The following is a 17780-nucleotide window of genomic DNA, read 5'->3' on the forward strand; positions in this document are numbered from 1 at the left end:
CTTAATACCAAGCCCCACACACAGTTTAAATGGCCATTTCCCCGCAGATCAGAGCGGCAGGGATATGCCCATTTAAAGAGCGAGTGGGGCTTGGCTGGCCGGTTGGGAGTTCCCGATCGGCCAGCCAAGCCCTGCTGTTTAAATGGCCATTTCCCCGCTGCTAGGAGCGGCCATTAAAACAGCCCCACTGTTTAAATGATCGGGTGCTTGTCGAGGATCTCCCCAACAAGCAGCTGATCTGGGGGTTTAAATGCCCCTTTCCCTGCCGCTGCTAAGAGGCTGGAAAGGGGCATTTAAACACCATGAACCACAAACCGATTAGTGAACTTTCCTCAGTTCGTGAAAGTTTGTGGTTCCTCATTCGTGAAAACGCCATGAACCGTGAACCGCACAGTTCAATTTTTTCGTGGTTCGTGCCAATGTCTACTTCTAAGTAGCAGTGTACAAGTGGGTAGGAAGCTAAATATGAGCAGTCAGTGTGATGCAGCAGCATCACACTTTGTTGATACACTGATGCAGGTGTATCAACAAAGGCATGACATCCAAATCCCAGAATGTTATTATTCAACCATATACAGTGTTGGTTAGGCCTCACCTGGAGTATTGTGTGCAGTTCTGGAGGCTTCTCTTCAAAAAGAATGTGGATAAATTGGAACAGGTGCAGAGGAGAGCAACCAGGTTGATCAGGATCCTGGAGACCAAGCCCTACAAGGAAAGACTGAGTTACCTAGGAATGATCAGTTTGGAGAAGAGGAGGTTGAGAGGAGACATGATTGTTCACTTTAAATATTTGAAAGGCTGTTACTTAGAGGAGGGAAGGGAACTGTTCCTTTTGTCAACAGAAGATAGGATGCAAAACAGTGGTTTAAACAACAGGAGGGAAGGTACCAGCTGGATGTTAGGAAAAACTTCACATTAAGAGTAATTCAGCAATTGGCTGTCTAGGGATGTGGTGAGTTCCCCCTTATTGGCAGTCTTCAAGGAGCAGCTGGACGAATACTTGTCGGAGATGTTTAGGCTGTTTCTGCATTGGACAGGGGGTTGAACTAGATGGTCTGCAAGTCCTCTTCCAGCTCTATGATGATTTCCATAGCTTTTTATTATCCATATTTGTTTCTGAAAACCCTATTACAGGTGGATATGCTTTTTTTTCCCGCTCAGGTTGTTCCTCTATCACGTGTAGATGAGAAAACAATGTTCTGTTCATATTTTCCTTCTTTATTTGTGTCCTTTCTCTTTCTTTTTTGACAAATATTTGATACTCATTTATTTTGTGCATTTTCCCAAAAGCCATAGCAATTAATACAATAAATATAATAAAAAATCACCATACATACAACCAATAAAGTATGCATCATACCTTAATATTCAGAGTAGGGTTGCCAACCTTGCGATGGGGCCTGGAGAATTCCCAGAATTACAACTTATCTCCATTTTCCCCAGGAGAAAATGGCTGCTTTGACAAGTGGACTTTATAGCATTTTACCCCAGTTGAACTCTCTCCCCTTCGCAAACCCAATCCTGACCAGGCTCCACCCCTAAAATCTCCAGGAATTTCCTAATCCAGAGGTGACAACCCTAATTATGAGGGCAGGGGAGGCCTCTTGTTTAGACCACATTATGTTTGGTCGTTAGTTAGCCATTTCCAGATGAGCCCCAAGGCATTGTGCTGTAGTTCAGAGATGTATATTGCAAATTAACTTTTTCACAGAGCTGAAAATGTGAACTTATTTTCCACTCAACTATGGTTTTTCTCCCTCCTCTAGGAAGTCGTCTGAACAAAGATCTGAGACATTATCTCAACCAGAGGTTTCAGAAGGGATCTCCTGACCACGAACTGCAGCAGACTATTAGAGATAACCTTTATCGCCATGCAGTGCCTTGTAAGTAATAATTCATCTAGTGGATTTGGTATAATAAAACTGAATCTCCTTTGGTGACTGACAACCTTTTAAAGCCAGCCAGTGATGTTGCTATATGGAGACATGATTATTATATAGTGAGGAGCTGATGGTTTTAAGTGGTATCTGAGAAAATGTTGACCTTGCTTTATAAATGGTTAGTGATGTTTTGCTTGGGAGTTATGTAACTTATGAACATGCATTGGTGAAATTAAAGTGGTAGCAATAGATGCTGGTTTTGTTCAGAGCTTTATCAAAAGAACTAGCCTGAGTTTGGAAAACACCTGTCAGTCCAACTACCAGGCCAGAGTGGCAGAACCTTTAAAAAAATTGTACTGCACTGTCACCTGCAATGCCTTCTAGCCGCCTTTATTTCTGCAGAGCTTTCAGCAACAGCTGTATGTGGATTTAGTTTGGGGGCTTTAAAGGATGCTGTACCAGGTGAGAAAGTGTGCTATCGTGAGCAGGATTCTGCAGCTCTACTGTTTACAGCAAGGTAGTATATAAGTATTTTAATAAATAAAGAGCAAAGTTAATAAGTTTAGTTTTCTGCATGAACTTTTCTAGCTTGCACTAGATTGCCAAACATACTATTGGGGGACAGAAATTTTAATTTCTAATTTGTCACATAAGGGAGAAACTGAATGGTCTTGAATATTAATACAGCTGTTGGAATAGTAAGGCAGTTTTAACTGGTTGAGTTTGCACCAATTTTTTTATTGGTTTTAACACATACTTTACAACCATAAGCTTCAATCAATTTAAAAAAATTGCATTACAGAAAATTCATTAAATTTAGTGATTCATTTCTAATAGCACAATTTGAGTCTGGTAGCACCTTAAAAACCAACTAGATTTCCAGGGTGTATGATCTGTTGAGAGTTAAAGGGAGCTTTGATTCTTGGAAGCTCCTGCTGTGGAAATCTAGTTGTTCTTTAAGGTGCTACTGGACCCAAATCTTGCTCTTCTACTACAGATCAATATGGCTAGGGGTGCCCCTCAGGCAGGGGATCCCCTGCTACCACCCTTCCCCTGGTGCCCACTTATGTGGCTGGTGAGGGGGGGCACACTCCCCTGGGTGGCATGCCATGTTCACTTGCTCACAGTGGCCCAATTCTGGTTGAAACATGCCTGAAGCGGACCAAATCATGCACCACAGTGGAAGCGCTCCCAGCTGCCCTTTGCGCCCCCCCCCCACCAGTGTGTGCTATCACACAAAGCCGGGAGTGTGTGCACATCACACATGCGTGTGGAAACCCAAGATCCTGGGCAGCAGCAAGGCAAGTGCCAGACCGCCCCCCCCCCCAGTCTCCCACCAGGGTAGTCAAGGGAACTGGCAACCCTAAATATGGCTAACCATTTTATCTAAATCTATTCCAAACTATCATTTGGAATAGATTTAGCAACTAGGAATAGAGTTGTTAGGGCATACTTTAAAAATTGTTCATTTTAAAACTTACTTAGTCACTCAACACGTTGGCATGTTTCCCCTTCTCTAAGATGCATTTGTATTCTTACAGTGCCACTTGAGAAATGTGCAGCATGAGAAAGTGGCATGTTATTTGTGGAACCATGGTAGAGAAGAGTTCATTTCATCCTTGCCTCCCCACCCTTTGTCCTAGAGAGAGCTTTCTAGAGAGAGATCGCAACCTTGGCTCCTCAAACCCCTCCCACAGTTAACCAGGCATGAGTAGAGGTTGAATTCTTTCCTCTTCCTTCAGGTCAGTCAACCAGATCTTGCTTAGCTGGGACATGAGAACCAGTTTGGTGTAGTGGTTAAGAGCAGCAGGTCTCTAATCTGGAGAACCGGGTTTGACACCCCGCTCCTTCGCTTGAAGCCAGCTGGGTGACCTTGGGTCAGTCACAGCTTCTCGGAGCTCTCACAGCCCCACCCACCTCACAGGGTGATTGTTGTTGTTGTGAGAATAATAATAACACACTTTGTAAACCGCTCTGGGCCTTAAGTTGTCCTGCAGGGCGGTATATAAATCAAATGTTACTACTATGATCTGAAGAGTTCTTCGCTGTGCTGAGCACTGGAATGCGCAGCCTTAGTGGAGAGCATTGACTTTTTTCAAAATTATTGGATAAATCTGTTACTCAGAATGTCTTTGAATCAAAGTATTGTTTTGTAAATTAGATCCCATTTTTTAAAAAATCTTCTAAATGAGCTACAGTTATACCAAAAGTTGTTTATTTCTGTCCACTGAGGCCACACAACCAGCTGGCTTTCAACGCATCCAAACCAACAGTGGATAACCACATTGAAGGAACTCTAATTGACATTCAGAACTGTAACTAATTATAGAAATTTTGAATATTTTTATATTGTAGAAATTTTAAAGTGACCTCATGCATACAATATTAATAAATACACAAGTTACAATCTCATACAGAATTACAATTCATTACAATATTCGCTATAGGATGCAAGGATATACACCGTAGGCTTTAGGAAAACTAGGAACCTGAAAGCTCTCCTTGTGCATTCAGACCAACAAATTCCTAATACACCTACCCCTCGTATTGTGGGAAATTTCCCTTGTAGTAGGTGTCGAGTATGCCAATTGGTTCTACAAGGTCCTATGGTCCAGTTTAATAATGGACTGACCACAATCAATTTACAATCCTTCTCTACCTGTCAGACGGATGGAGTGGTATATCTCATAATGTGCCCTTGTAATAAATTGTATGTTGGGAACACCAGCTGTTCAGTTAAGACACGAATCCAGGAGCACATCCCAAGAATTAAGAATAGAGTAACTGATGCTCCTTTAGAAGAACATTTCTTTAATCATCACCATAAAGAAAATGATTTTAAATACACTGTTTTATTCGTGGCTGCTAAAAGACTCCCCCCCCCCCACCCACCGCCCCAGAGAATGGCTCAAATCCTATTACAAAAGGAGGCATGTTGGATTTATTCTTTAAATAGTATGAAACCAAGAGGGCTTAATCTAGAATTCAATTTGTCTTGCTTTCTGTAGATTTTGTAGTATTTGTGTCTGCACATTTAACTGGTGAAATTTGTGTCTGTATCTTTAATTCTGTGGGGTTCATGCACCTTTAATGAGTTACTTTAAATTTTGGCTTTGAGTTACTATGTTGCGTATGGCCAGTACAGGAGGTGCGCCTGATTGACGCAAGAGACAATCCAAGCATCAGTTCTGGTGAGTCTTTTCAGCTTGTAAGAGAGAGCATAAGAGAGAGCATAATTTGGTTTATATTTTTATTAGATAAATAATTCATTACAGATGCATGGTGGCAAGGCCTATTGACCCCTGATAAAGTTATACTTTGGAAACAAGTGTCTTGATAACTGGTTCCTTGTTGAGTCTGTGGTTCCTTGGTGTTTTCATTCCAACTTACTTCACCTGCAAAAGAAAAACAACAATGTTCATTACTCTTAGAGAAGAATTATTGTGATTACTTACTATTATTGTTCTGGGATTCCTTCGGGACTACTCCGGCATCTTCGCACCTGCAAACAAGAGAACTCTTTTTTTAATCTTTTTAAAAGTTGTGATATTGACATAATGAGTTTTGTTACTTGGCCGTTTGCCTCTTAAATTTTTGATTGTATATCCTTGCATTCTAAAGTGAATATTGTAATAAATTGTAATTTTGTATGAGATTGTAACTGATGAATTTATTAGTATTATATGCACGAGGTCACTTTAAAATTTCTATAACATAAAAATATTTTAAAAATCTATAATTTGTTACATTTCTGAATGTCAATTAGGGTCCCTTAGGTGTGGTTATCCACTGTTGGCTTGGTTGCTAATTCTAAAGGAGCTTCTGTTTGTTTCTTTGGCTTTCAACGCATGACAAAAACTCATGCAAAAAATAACACATCAATTCATAATATTCTCTCTTTTTTTTTAAAGAAAGCACTCTTTGGGATACATCCAGGCATTTTGTATTGGAACCCAACCATGTTTAACTATTTACCTGCTTCAATAGAAAAGTTCTTTTATGAAACATCAGATGTTGCTGTTGATGAGAAACCATGCATCCTGACCAGGTGTTAAATGCAGTATTTGCAATGGAACAGGCATGCATTCAATATGGAATTATGGGATAGTTAATGTGGGACTGGAGGGCTTGCCCCAGCACCATGTGAGAGGATATTGTTTCATTTATTTATTTCACTTTCGTCTGTGGAAGCTGGGGTGGCATACATGGGATTCTCCAGGAGGTTTGCTCTGCAGCCACAGCCCAGGCTTGCTTCCCTTCAGCAAAGCTGTAGCATAATTTGACTTCAGACCGTGGCATGAACACCATGGTTTCAGCAAGTGAACCAAATTTCTGGTATCTTCTAGGCAAAATTTGCTGAATCTGTCCTATAAATCTTTATGTAAGGCCTTTTATGCCTTGTATGCCTAGGGACTGGGAACTAGGATGGCTGGGAAAGAAAGTAACTTTAAATTTATTGCTGGCACAGTTATTCTCTGAGGGCTGAAAGCAGCAGATGGGAAGTAGCACTTTGATCTTATTTTTTTTTAAACCAGTCCTCTGTACCAGTTTACTTTCACCCGTCTGTGGTTCACACCATTCTCCTGTATCAACTAAAGTCTAATTTTAGATAGGGAATGTGTAAAGGCACCAGGTGAAAACAGTTTTATTTCCTTGGTCCTTTGGCATTAAAGTTTTGTTAAGGTGGCTAGCTGTTGTTCTTTGCTTAGATTGGTGTTCCTTTACCTGTTACAAAAATGTATGAATTAAATCTTAGTTTTAAAAATGTTACAAAAATACCTATTTTGTGTCAAATCAGACACCTGATATGAGCACATGGACTGTTTATTCATGATCAATATCAAACAGTATCTAGACTCGAGTAGTTTTGCATTCATGTAGTGTTATGTGTTCTGCATGGCATATGTGAAGAAAACTACGGGCACATGCTCACAATTTATGATTTATTTAATTTATAATCTGCCTTTCTCACTGAGACTCAAGTTAGATTGCACACTGTAAGTCCATGTAATCAAGAGCTAGAACATTCAATAAACAGTACAACAGCAACAATACATTGGCAACAGCTACAGCGGAACATGCATGGCAGAAATTTGAAAAGAAGCAAACAATTCAAATGCAGAAATACAATGATGAAACATTGCTGAAACAAAACATAAGTAATTTGTCGTGCCCTTCCTGGTAAATTCATATATATATCAACACAACTCAGTAGTATAGTGGTGACAGGGGGAGAAGGCTGGGAGTGGGGATGGACAACCCTAAATGTGGGGGCACCATGGAGAATGAGCGAAATCAGGCAGCTGTTGGTTTTGCCCATTTGCAGGGTTGTATCTGCCTAACCAGATGAACAAAAATGCTGTGGTGGACCATAAGGGCAGAGGGGGATCAAGGCCATGAAGGGCTTTCTTTGTGATAGCCAAAACCTTGAATTCCACCTCCTTACTGGCTTGATTGGAGTACATGGTCATCATTGACAAGTTGTGTATCATTTAAAATCAGCTACCCTAAGTAACACAGTTTTTTGCACAGTTTTTTTGCACAGTTTTTCTGTTCATCATCTTCAGCATTCATCATCCTGGGTCATGCTCAGAACCGACTGGAGCACACTGCAGTTTCCAGACAGTGAGAGTTTCTGCGAGTCAGTAGAATGTGTTATGTTGGTTCAATGCTCAGTCTTGACGAGGTCAAATAACAGTTCTCAGGCTTCAGTAAGATAATATAAACAAAACAGATGTCCACTGGCACCTTATTTATTCCAGCATGTCAGAGCTCTTCCTCCTTCAGAAGCTAAACAAACCAAAACATTGTTAGCTTTGGGAGTCAGGCAGGAAGCTAAAATAGGCAAAAGTGGCATGCTAGAAACATGTGAGATGAGACAACCAAGGAAACAACCTGTTTTTAAGTTGAAATTCAATTTCCATCCAGCATGTTATATGAACAGATGAAAGAAAAGCAAAATAGTGCATAAACATGCCTGTACCAGCGCCTGTACCAGTATAAACATGCCTGTATCTATACCAGAATATTAACCCAGCCAAGCAAAATGGGAAATAATAGAATAGTTATCGTTACACAAAACAGGCATCTCCCCCTCCTAAAAGAACCAAAACATCTCATTTCATTTTATTGATTTTTTTAAAGATAAGAGACAGGGAAAGCTGTGTGAAGATGTGCAAGCATTTGTGATCCAATGTCATATTTTCTTTAAAAATCATTTTTCTCTCCCTCTTTTTGAAGTATGCAGGCTCTAGACAAACTGTGATGCAAACACAGTGGAGATAAAGCATCCTTGTTTATCTTTGTTTTTATATTTTTTAGTTTTATTGTCCACTGTTTTAGTGCTGTAAGTTTTGTTAGATTAGTCCATTCCACATGGCACACTTTAAGTATTCTTGCTGATTGGCACTGAATCACTTATTTTATTCATCACTTTTTGAAATGGCAGTATCAATTCTTCTTCCAAGCACTTATAATACATTTAATTCTATTTTTGAGAGTTTTATGGCTGTGTTGTGGTAAGGAGATATCTTAACCCAAGCAAAGAAGCATTTTGAATTGCTGTCCCAAAGCAGATCAGGCACGTCCAAAGCTGATGCTCTTTGGACAGGTTTATAACTCCTTTCTATCCACATTGGCTTTTGGGGGGAGTTGGGGTTAAACTACCAAATATAGTGAGGTTTAAAGCACTTGAGTGTGTTAAATTTTTTTTAAAGAGTGATAAATATTTTAAAATTATATGCTTAATAGCTGGTTTTGACTCATATAACTGTTCCCAATCCCACTCTTTTAGGGAGGGGCAGTAAAGTAATACAATATTTTTATTTGCCAGTTGCATGCACAAAGCATGTTCTGAGACACCTGTTTATTGTTTGAATCCCTCTGGATTTGAAGCGTCTTGCTGCTGATTTCTTCGTGCACCTCATATTCTTCCTTTTTTTCAGTTTCAATTTATGAAACAGCGAATAAAGCAAATGAGCATAAGTTCTGTTGGAGCATTTTTTCCCCCTGTGTTGCCAAGGTTACGTTTTGGAAATGCTCTCCTCTTGACTCTCTTCACTGATTTATTAGGCTTGACTGTGAACGAAACTACCTTACTCATTTTTTAATCCTGCCAAAGGCCTTGATCATAGAATTGGTGATTGGAATGAGTGAGTGAGTGTGTGTGTGTGTCGGGGAGGGGGAGAGTGCTTGCTTTTTTGTCATTTTGTTACAAATATGGCATGGTGATAGTAAAGGCCTCACTTTTGTATTCTCTCCTTAATATGAACATCTGTATTTATGTCCCAATTATATAATCAATAGACAATTCTAGAACGAGGAGTTGATTATGACGCAATAGGACATTTACAGAGCTGTTGAATAGCATTCTTTTATCTCTTCCCTGCCACGATATTTTGTGCAAAAAAAGCACTCTTACAGGGTTGTGAATGTGATTATAGAAATGAGCAGGCATGAAACTGAAAGAAACTACTGTATGCATAGCAGCTTGGAGCTGGGAGGTGCAGTGCAGGAGGAGAAAAAGGGTTATTTTTTTCCCCCTGTTCAGATGAAGATTAATCTTCTTGCATACTTTTTTTTTTTTAATTTCTTGGTTCACGTGACCAGAAAATCCAGTGCTCTGGACCAGTCTATTGCTAATGGATTATGAAGCCTTGTATTCTGAAAATGGAATTCCCTGCTGATTATATGGTAAACATGCTAAAGGCTCACAAGGTCACTTGAACTGAGAATGCTTTGACTGCATGCTGATCGTTATTGCTGTAATGGCAGGAATTTCTTAACTGATTATTAACTTCCCAGTATACATAGAAGGAGCGTTTTCCTTTACATTCTGGGGGATTAAGTTGGAATCTTTGTAATTTATCACTTACTAGTTACTTAAAACCCAAACGAACAAGTATTAATAAAAACACATGTGTATGGGAGGCGGGGGACGGAACTGAACGGTCGGTTGATCATCATACAAGTACGCTTTCAAGTCGGTGGAATTACAAGGGTATAACTTCATTTAAGATTGCACTACTGGAGTGAGTATTAGAAAGTGGATGTTGCCCTGTACAACTATCCAGAGCTCCCACTGCCTTTATGAAATATGGAAATAGGACAATAAAGGCTAAGATGGAAAAGCCATAGGCACAGAACCTGCAGCACAGAACTAACAAAGTATTTCACAAGAGAGTCAAATTATGAAATAATTCCTGTAAAAAATCAACTTTAAGGTAAAACCAGTATATACATTTGCTGTTGAACATAAGACAGTTAGCTATAGTTGTTAAAAAGTGCATGGTGTACACTTATCTATTCTATGAGTTATTCTAAAATAAAGATAAAAGAAACCCAGCAATATGCGCATTATTCTTCAGATGTGACCTTTATTACTAAACAAAACTTATATTACCAATTATTGCTTGCTTTTGAGAGTCACTTTTATAGAAATTTCACCTCTTCTAATAAAGTCTATGCGAGATAGTTCCATTACTTTGTTTGAATGTATCTTCAGCTTTTGTGGAGAAATGTCTCAAAATTAAATGGAAATTCCAGCACTGCAGCAATGACGATTCAGCAAAAGAGGATGGATGTACATGTAGCTGTAAAGAGCTTAATTTGGGTAAATTTTACATTCTAAATAGTCTGAGCGCCTTAATAACAAACTGGCATAAATTAAAAAGGTTAGCCATCTGTATGTATACAGTCCATCCACATATATGTTATTGGTGAACTGGGGGGTCCTTTTCCATGCAGTAACTGTGTACAGTAATTAACACATGGAGACATGTGTAACAACAACAACAACAACATTTGATTTATATATCATCCTTCAGGACAACTTAATGCCCACTCAGAGCAGTTTACAAAGTGTGTTGTTATTATCCTCATGACAATCACCCTGTGAGGTGGGTGAAGCTAAGAGAGCTCCGGAAGAGCCTGTAACTGACCCAAGGTCACCCAGCTGGCTTCAAGGGGAGGAGTGGGGAACCAAACCCAGCTCTCCAGATTAGAGTCCTGCTGCTCTTAACCACTACACCAAACTGAAACATCAAGCAGGAAAAAAAAAGACAGGGTGGATTTTGCTTACCTTTTGTGTATTAAGTTACTGTCATAGCTTTTTCCTGCATAACAGCTGAGTTTATGGTGAAAAGTTATCTAGAAAACAAAAATAAGCAGTAAGTGAAAAGGAACAGAATGTTTGTGTTTAGGCAGTTTTCAGTTTCCACGAGAGCTTCACAGAAATAATGAATAGAAAAGGCAGAGAAATAAAATTTATACAAGCTAAATAAATAAGCTATGGTAGTGTCTATGAAAGGCATATTAGGTAGAAATGAAACTTGTATTCAGCAGCATTTCCTAAGTGATCCAGTACTGAGCCCAGTTAAAACAGTTGTTCCTTTAACTTGAAAACTGATCCAAGGTCAGCACTCTTCTAAGCTGGTTTGTTGTAAATTTCTTTGCTGTAAATTGCAAAAGCTTTTAAGGTATCCTGCCAAATCCTAGCCAAGTTACTTAATTATTTTACCCAATTAACCCTAGCTTTCTAAGCAGCTTATCAAAACCGAAAATTGTCATGGTTTCCTTATCACTCATTAATATATGCAAAGATTAATTTAATCAAACTGTGCCCTCCCAGGAATTCTTAGATGCTGTTGAGGTTGCATAAGATTTTGCCAGCACACAGAAAGTACTAATATGCTGTGGATAAATTACACAAAGGGATTTTTTTTAAAAAAATTAGTGCACAGTAGAGATAGCTGATGGGGGATGGAAGAGACATTTTTGCTATGTTTCATGTAGGAAAGCAACTGAAGTAATCTCTGATGGACCAAAATGTTTCAATTGAGAATTGTTTACACTATTAACTAAAGCAAGAAAGAGTCTCCTGGGGGAAGCTCAGACAATGTGCCAAGAGTACACCAAGCCTTCCCTTCCAACTTTGTGTTTCTTGATCTGGCTAGCAGGCAGTGTGGTAACAAAATTTTGTCCTCTTTCATCCACTCAGTGTAAAAGTTACAGCTGTGAACTTCAGTCCTTGTATTCACTAACAGTGTTGAAGACTGTTGGAGAAACCCTTTGTTTTCCAAGTGCATTTTTTTCTGTAGTGGCATGAGTCTACACCCATGCCACTAATTTAATTTCTTGTTTTGAGGTTGAGAAGAGAGGTCAACCAGAAGAACACTCTGTCTTTGGGTCTTTAGGAGGCTGTTCGCTAAGGGGAAAGCAACATGTTATCTTGTGGTACCATTTTATTTAAACAAGCATATGTGGCCTATGTAGGGTTGCCAACTCTGAGTTAGAAAATTCCTGGAGATTTTAGAATTGGAGCCAGGGCAGGGTGGGGTTTGTGGAGGGGAGGGAGTTCAACCAGGGTATAATGCCATAGAGTCCATCTCCAAAGTGACCAGTTTCTCCAGTGGAACAGATCTATATCGCCTGGAGATCAGTTGTAATTTTGGGAGATGTCACCTGGGAGAGGGTGAGAATGTTAGGACCAAAGTAAGGAGAGTATGCGAGAATAAGGGCCACCCTGTCAGCTCTTATTTCAGGGATCTGCACCCCTGGAATTCTGCAGGATATTGATTGTATCCTTGTGAGACCCCCTTAACTGTGATGATAGGTTTTTAGTTTTAATGTCAAGTCAAGTTTATTATTACAGTCTGCGACCACTACATATAAAACCATTTGCAAATAAGTTTTAATGTATAATGTGTGCCTTCCCCTGAATACTTAATTTATGAGTTGGGCATTTTGGTCATTATTCACTTTCTGTGCCTGCCCCCCTTGTCCCCATGTATCATGACCTAAAGCTATTCCACTCTACCGCTAATTCCCCTAACATTGTTTCAAGCCAGTAAATGGTCAGATATTTTACTTATCTAAGTTTTAGGGAAATATAAGTCACTCCATCTACATCATTAAAGAACTGCTCCTGCTTGAAACTGGTCAAAGATGAAAAGAATACAACAAACCCTTTCTGCTTCTCAGCTCGTAATAAGGTTTGACTATATCATTTGCCAAACAACTTCCAAGTAAGTAGTGTGGGAAGATGGTTGATGGCTTAGGTGTCTTTGTTTCTTTATTAAGTCTCAGTGCTCTTCAATTTGTGTGTAGTCATTATGGGAGCAAAGGGATTCAGAAGAGTGCTTTGTCATTATTGTGAGGAATCCGCAGTGGGTATTCAAGTGGCTCTAAAAGGAATTAAGGCAAAAAGCACTATGTGTGTATTGTGTGTAGAGGGTGTATTTTAAGCCTATTTACAACATGAGCAGTGTTAGAGATCTGTGGCTTGAATAAGTCATCTGTCAGCAGAATCTAAGTGCAAATAATTCTAAGAGTTGAAGGGGCCTCCATCTCTCCTTTGTGGGAAAATGAGTGTCAGAACACGTGGAAGGTTTCCTTCCTCTTTCCAAAGTCCCCAATATGCATCAAAGTCTCAACATTAATTAAAGGGATTGGAGGTGGGAAACTCATTCCAGACGTTCTGGATACCTGTGGGAAGTCACAATCTGGAATTACTGGCAAGTATGATGTGGTAATAGGGAGCAGGGATTGCTGGGAAGCAGGAGCTCACCTTCTGTGTAGCTTGGCTTTGTTGTTATGCCATCTCCCTATTTTTGTTCCTTCTTTACACCTCCCTCACTTCTCTGTTAGCAGTTGTGTTCTTTGCAGCCTGTATTTTTCTTTTACTGTGCTCTCTCCCTTCCCCTTCTTCACTCCTCCTGCTATTGTATAATTCAATAATATAAGCATGTTTTTAATAACCTTACTAGGAATAAAAAACACTTGTGGTTTACTGAAACTTACTGTCACAAGCATGCTTAGGATAGTGCTTCCTAATGCATCAGAACAGGAGCAGACAGCTAGAGCTGTGGTGAAGGCCAAATGCAAAATGAGCCATAGGGCCATAGTATGTTAACTATGTGTCATGCTTTAGTAAGGGGTATACAGGCTTTTTGCTCTTTTCCTTGTTATTTCTGGCTCCTTAGTAATTTAGTCATCATGCTGCATATCCATGAGATTTAGAAGCCTGCAATCTAAACCTTAGGTTGTATGCTCCCTCTGCTCCCCGCCACACACCTCTTCTCATCTGTCCTTCTCTGATTTCCTTCTTGGTTTATCGGAAACTGTCGTTTGCCATTACACCCCAAGCAACAAAGTATAGCTTGTGTTTGTTCTGCAAACCAGAATTGCAGAGAATTGTGTCATTGTGCTTGGCGGGGCTCTGCTGTAATAGCAAGCTAGGGTTTTCCACAAACCAGGAGATGAAGAAGCGAATCTCAAGAGAAACTAGAAAATACGACCCTGAGTCTATACAGTGTGAAACTGTGGATTGGTGTTGTGACTGCTCACTCTGTGTGTGTTTGTGTGTGTGTGTGTGTGTGTGTGTGAAAGAGAAAGAGAGAGAACTTGTTACTAAAATTAATCAACACATACAGCAAACATTTTCAGTTCTGCTCCTGTAAAGGACATAAATCTCTCTACTTAGGTCCTAAAATAATTATAGTCTTGAGTTATTAAGTCAAGAGTGCTGGGTAGCTGCCAGAGCAGATTTGTTTATGGGGGAAGGGATATTCACCTGATAGCTTTTTAAAAGGTATTATAATGCCCCTTACTACACTTAATTAGTGATTTAAGAGTAGACACATCTGTTTCACCAAAGATTGTGAAAATTATTATTATAGAAGTGGAATGCATAATAAATGGTGCTTGAAAGAACTAATGCATCTTGAAAATGAGACATGTATTGTTAAATGATCTGGTATCTGTTGGAGTCATGCAGCAAAGAAATATTTTGCCAAGCCCTCTAAGCATAGTCCTAGATTTCTGGCTCACTTGTGGTCCAGAAGCTAAGCAAATCTAAAAGGAAGACTACTTAGCAATCTACATTTCTTATTAACCCTGTTGCAGATTACTTTTTAAAATATAACTGTAATATTAGTGGAATATTATCTATTTAAACATTTAGTTCCCTCTTCTGTCCTTAGACTAAAGGTGGCTAACAGTGGTGACAAGTTGCAAGGACACACCCACTCACAGACACAAGATAAGTCCATTAACGAGATAAAAACACACAGATTAAAAATGCAGTCAAATCAATTTACCCTCTATCAAATGCTATCTAGAATAAAACTGTCTTGCATGTCTTTCTAAATTCAGTAAGTCTAGGTTTCCTCTGTCCCCTTGGTGAAAGAGGAGGGGGACTGGACCTATCACAGAAAAAAACTGTGATCTAATTGTTGTTGTATAGTCCATCCTAAAAGAGGGGATCACAAGGTAAAAGCTATCTCTGCAGTATACCAGGAGATGTGGCTCAATAAGCATGGGGGCCCGGAACTGTGAAGGACATGCTAATTTCTTTGAGGAGTGTGTAAATAGCTGTGCATCAGACTGTTGTGCAAAGAGATGGTAGTGAAGGAATGATAAGTTATGTGCATCTAAGGAGAATGCTTGCTGTAAAACATCTGGTATTCAGTCCTTCAAAGGCCAAAGCAGGTTTAACAAAAGACCTTTTCTTAATTGGGTTTAGTTGATACAGAATATGGGACTCCATGCTCTCTTCCGCATCAGGATCCCTCTCCCCTTCTTCTTCTATATTAATCATTAAGTCGACAATGAACTTAAGGTGGTTGACGTTCACGAGAGTTTCTACTTAACCAGGAATAGAAACTAGGGCAATTTTGATGACCAGTGAAGTCATTTCATTAGACGCAAATTGGGAAGCGATTCACATAGATCTTTGAATACCACCTTATATGTCAAAAGGAACATTTCCATTGAAAAGTGTTGTGTTTGAAGTGGTTGGGTGATATAAATGTTCTGTTCATGATATCTTGATGGCTGGTTCTCTCATGCATTTATTATTTAAGGCTTAGTGGATTACATGGAAGCAACTTGGTCTACTTCATGGGTGGGGACTGAGGAAGCACCTTGTGAGCTTGCTTAGAGTTCTGAATATCTGTGAGGAGACAACATGTCTGAATCAAGCATACACACACACACACACACACACAAATTGCATGAACAATTTGTATTCTGATCCTCATGCAGATGTCCAAAGGGAGAACCTCTTGTTTCATTGGGCTGGATCCACCCAAAATTTCTGCTTGCACAAGTAGATATACAAGAAAAAGACAAATGGTTATTGTATCCTGACTTGTTCTCACCTGCTTATAATCTTGTGCAACCAGTTTCTGGGGGATTATAGGGAGGAAAGTGCTAGGTCTTACAGAAGATTGTATGTAAGCTGAACGACGTTAAGTCCATTTATGTTTCTGTTTACACATTGCTGCAGCCGAGCCATGGTGCATAGGGCAAGCGGGATGCCTTCATATTTCCCCTTTAATGTTGCAGCCTCATGTGATAAACATGCATGTGAATTTGCCTTGAGGAATGATTGCTCAATGAGTTGCTGAAGAATCTTCTGCTTGGCACGGAAGCTCATTTGTTCAGTTTTCAGCAGTGATTCATTGTGTCAAATTTCAGCCCTGTCAGAAAAGCAAGGTGATTGATAAATATTATCCACCAGAATGTAAAGTGAGAAGAGGAAGCAAAACACTGACCCTTTAATCTGAAGTGAACCATCTGTGTTTTATTTCTTCATCTTGCTGAGTTTTTTTGTTAATGTGAATTCACAGTTTGTTTCTCCATTTGGTGCTCCCACATGCTAAGTGAATTGGTTCCAATATGTACTGAGGAAATACAGAGAGGTCTGCTGCAGAAGCTTGTTTCTGCCTAAAAAGATCCATGTTTCCAGACTGCTCTAAGCAAATTTCTTGTTCAAACTGGTAGTCACTGTGGATATCTCATAAGGATTTATTGCAGGTTTTTAAGCTTGGCTTTGTTTTAAAACCTGGAGAACTATTACTGCAGAGGTCTGTAAGGGAAAACGAAAACATTGGGTTGGATCCAGGCTTCATTTTTGGTCAATCTCAGGCCAATTTCCCTCATTACAGCCTCATTCCGTATGGCTTTGGTTCATGCAGGTCCTGTGATCACATAGGCTTCCCAGCCTCCAAATGGAACATGAAGTCTTCTGGAACTATGACAGATGTCTAGACTCTGAACATCAGTTCCCCTGGAGAAAATGGCAGCTTTGAAGGGTGTACTCTATGGCATTATAACCAGCTGAGGTCCCTTCCTTCCCCAAACCCCATACTTCCCAGTTTCCACCCCCAAATCTCCAGGAATTTCTCAGTCCAGATTTGGCATTCTAAATCTCTATTGGAGAGTGGCATCTATGAACAAATCCTTTCTTGGTTAAAATCAGTACACATTATAGGTACAATGGGGGACTAAGAAGACCCTTTCTTGGTTGCCATCAATCTAGCCATCTAGTCCACACTAGCTAGTGCTTTCACCATAAAATATATTGATTTCTTAAGTATGTAATCTTTTTATTCTAGAAAATAAACTTGGAAGTTTTTTTTTATAGACAGGTGATTATTGAAATCAGCGCTACATAATTTTCTCTTCCAGAGTTCCTTATTCTTCAACATTTCCCTTTGTCCGTGCCCCAACATAACCTCATATAACAGTGTATAATATCAACCAGAAGCAAAATCTGATGATATTTACTGGACAGATAAATGTTCTCCATGAATTGGAAGGGCCATGTTCTTTGATAATTATAGTAGAACAGGCAGGGGGACCTGCAAGTACTTTAGGGGGCATCTTATTTAACCCTCTCTCTTTATTTCCTCTTCCCCTTCCCTGGCAGTCCGCACATCCTCTCCTTGTATATTGCTTACTCCTCTCCTTCCCACCAACCAGTTAACTTACTTTTATTTACCCTCATTTTTAGCTTTCCTGCCTTCCCTTTTCCTGACAATCTCTATACAGAAAAACTAAGACCCAGTTTTATAGTGGCAGCTGTGTGCTGGCCCAGTTCCATGGTAGGGAACATGC

At 39.6% G+C, this 17780-nt stretch overlaps 1 protein-coding gene across 20 annotated transcripts in view; it reads left to right on the forward strand.

The window, feature by feature from the left end:
- The window catches only part of MAGI1 (membrane associated guanylate kinase, WW and PDZ domain containing 1), a 592830-nt gene that overhangs the window by 314258 nt on the left and 260792 nt on the right, over positions 1–17780 (forward strand). For all 20 annotated transcript variants that reach the window (XM_054975185.1, XM_054975188.1, XM_054975191.1 and 17 more), the window contains exon 2: positions 1767–1883. In XM_054975185.1, the coding sequence (XP_054831160.1) occupies positions 1767–1883 (117 nt within the window). The remainder of the gene's footprint in view (positions 1–1766; positions 1884–17780) is intronic.

The sequence above is a fragment of the Eublepharis macularius genome, chromosome 4, assembly GCF_028583425.1.
Source record: "Eublepharis macularius isolate TG4126 chromosome 4, MPM_Emac_v1.0, whole genome shotgun sequence".
In the NCBI taxonomy this organism is placed as follows: Eukaryota; Metazoa; Chordata; class Lepidosauria; order Squamata; family Eublepharidae; genus Eublepharis; species Eublepharis macularius.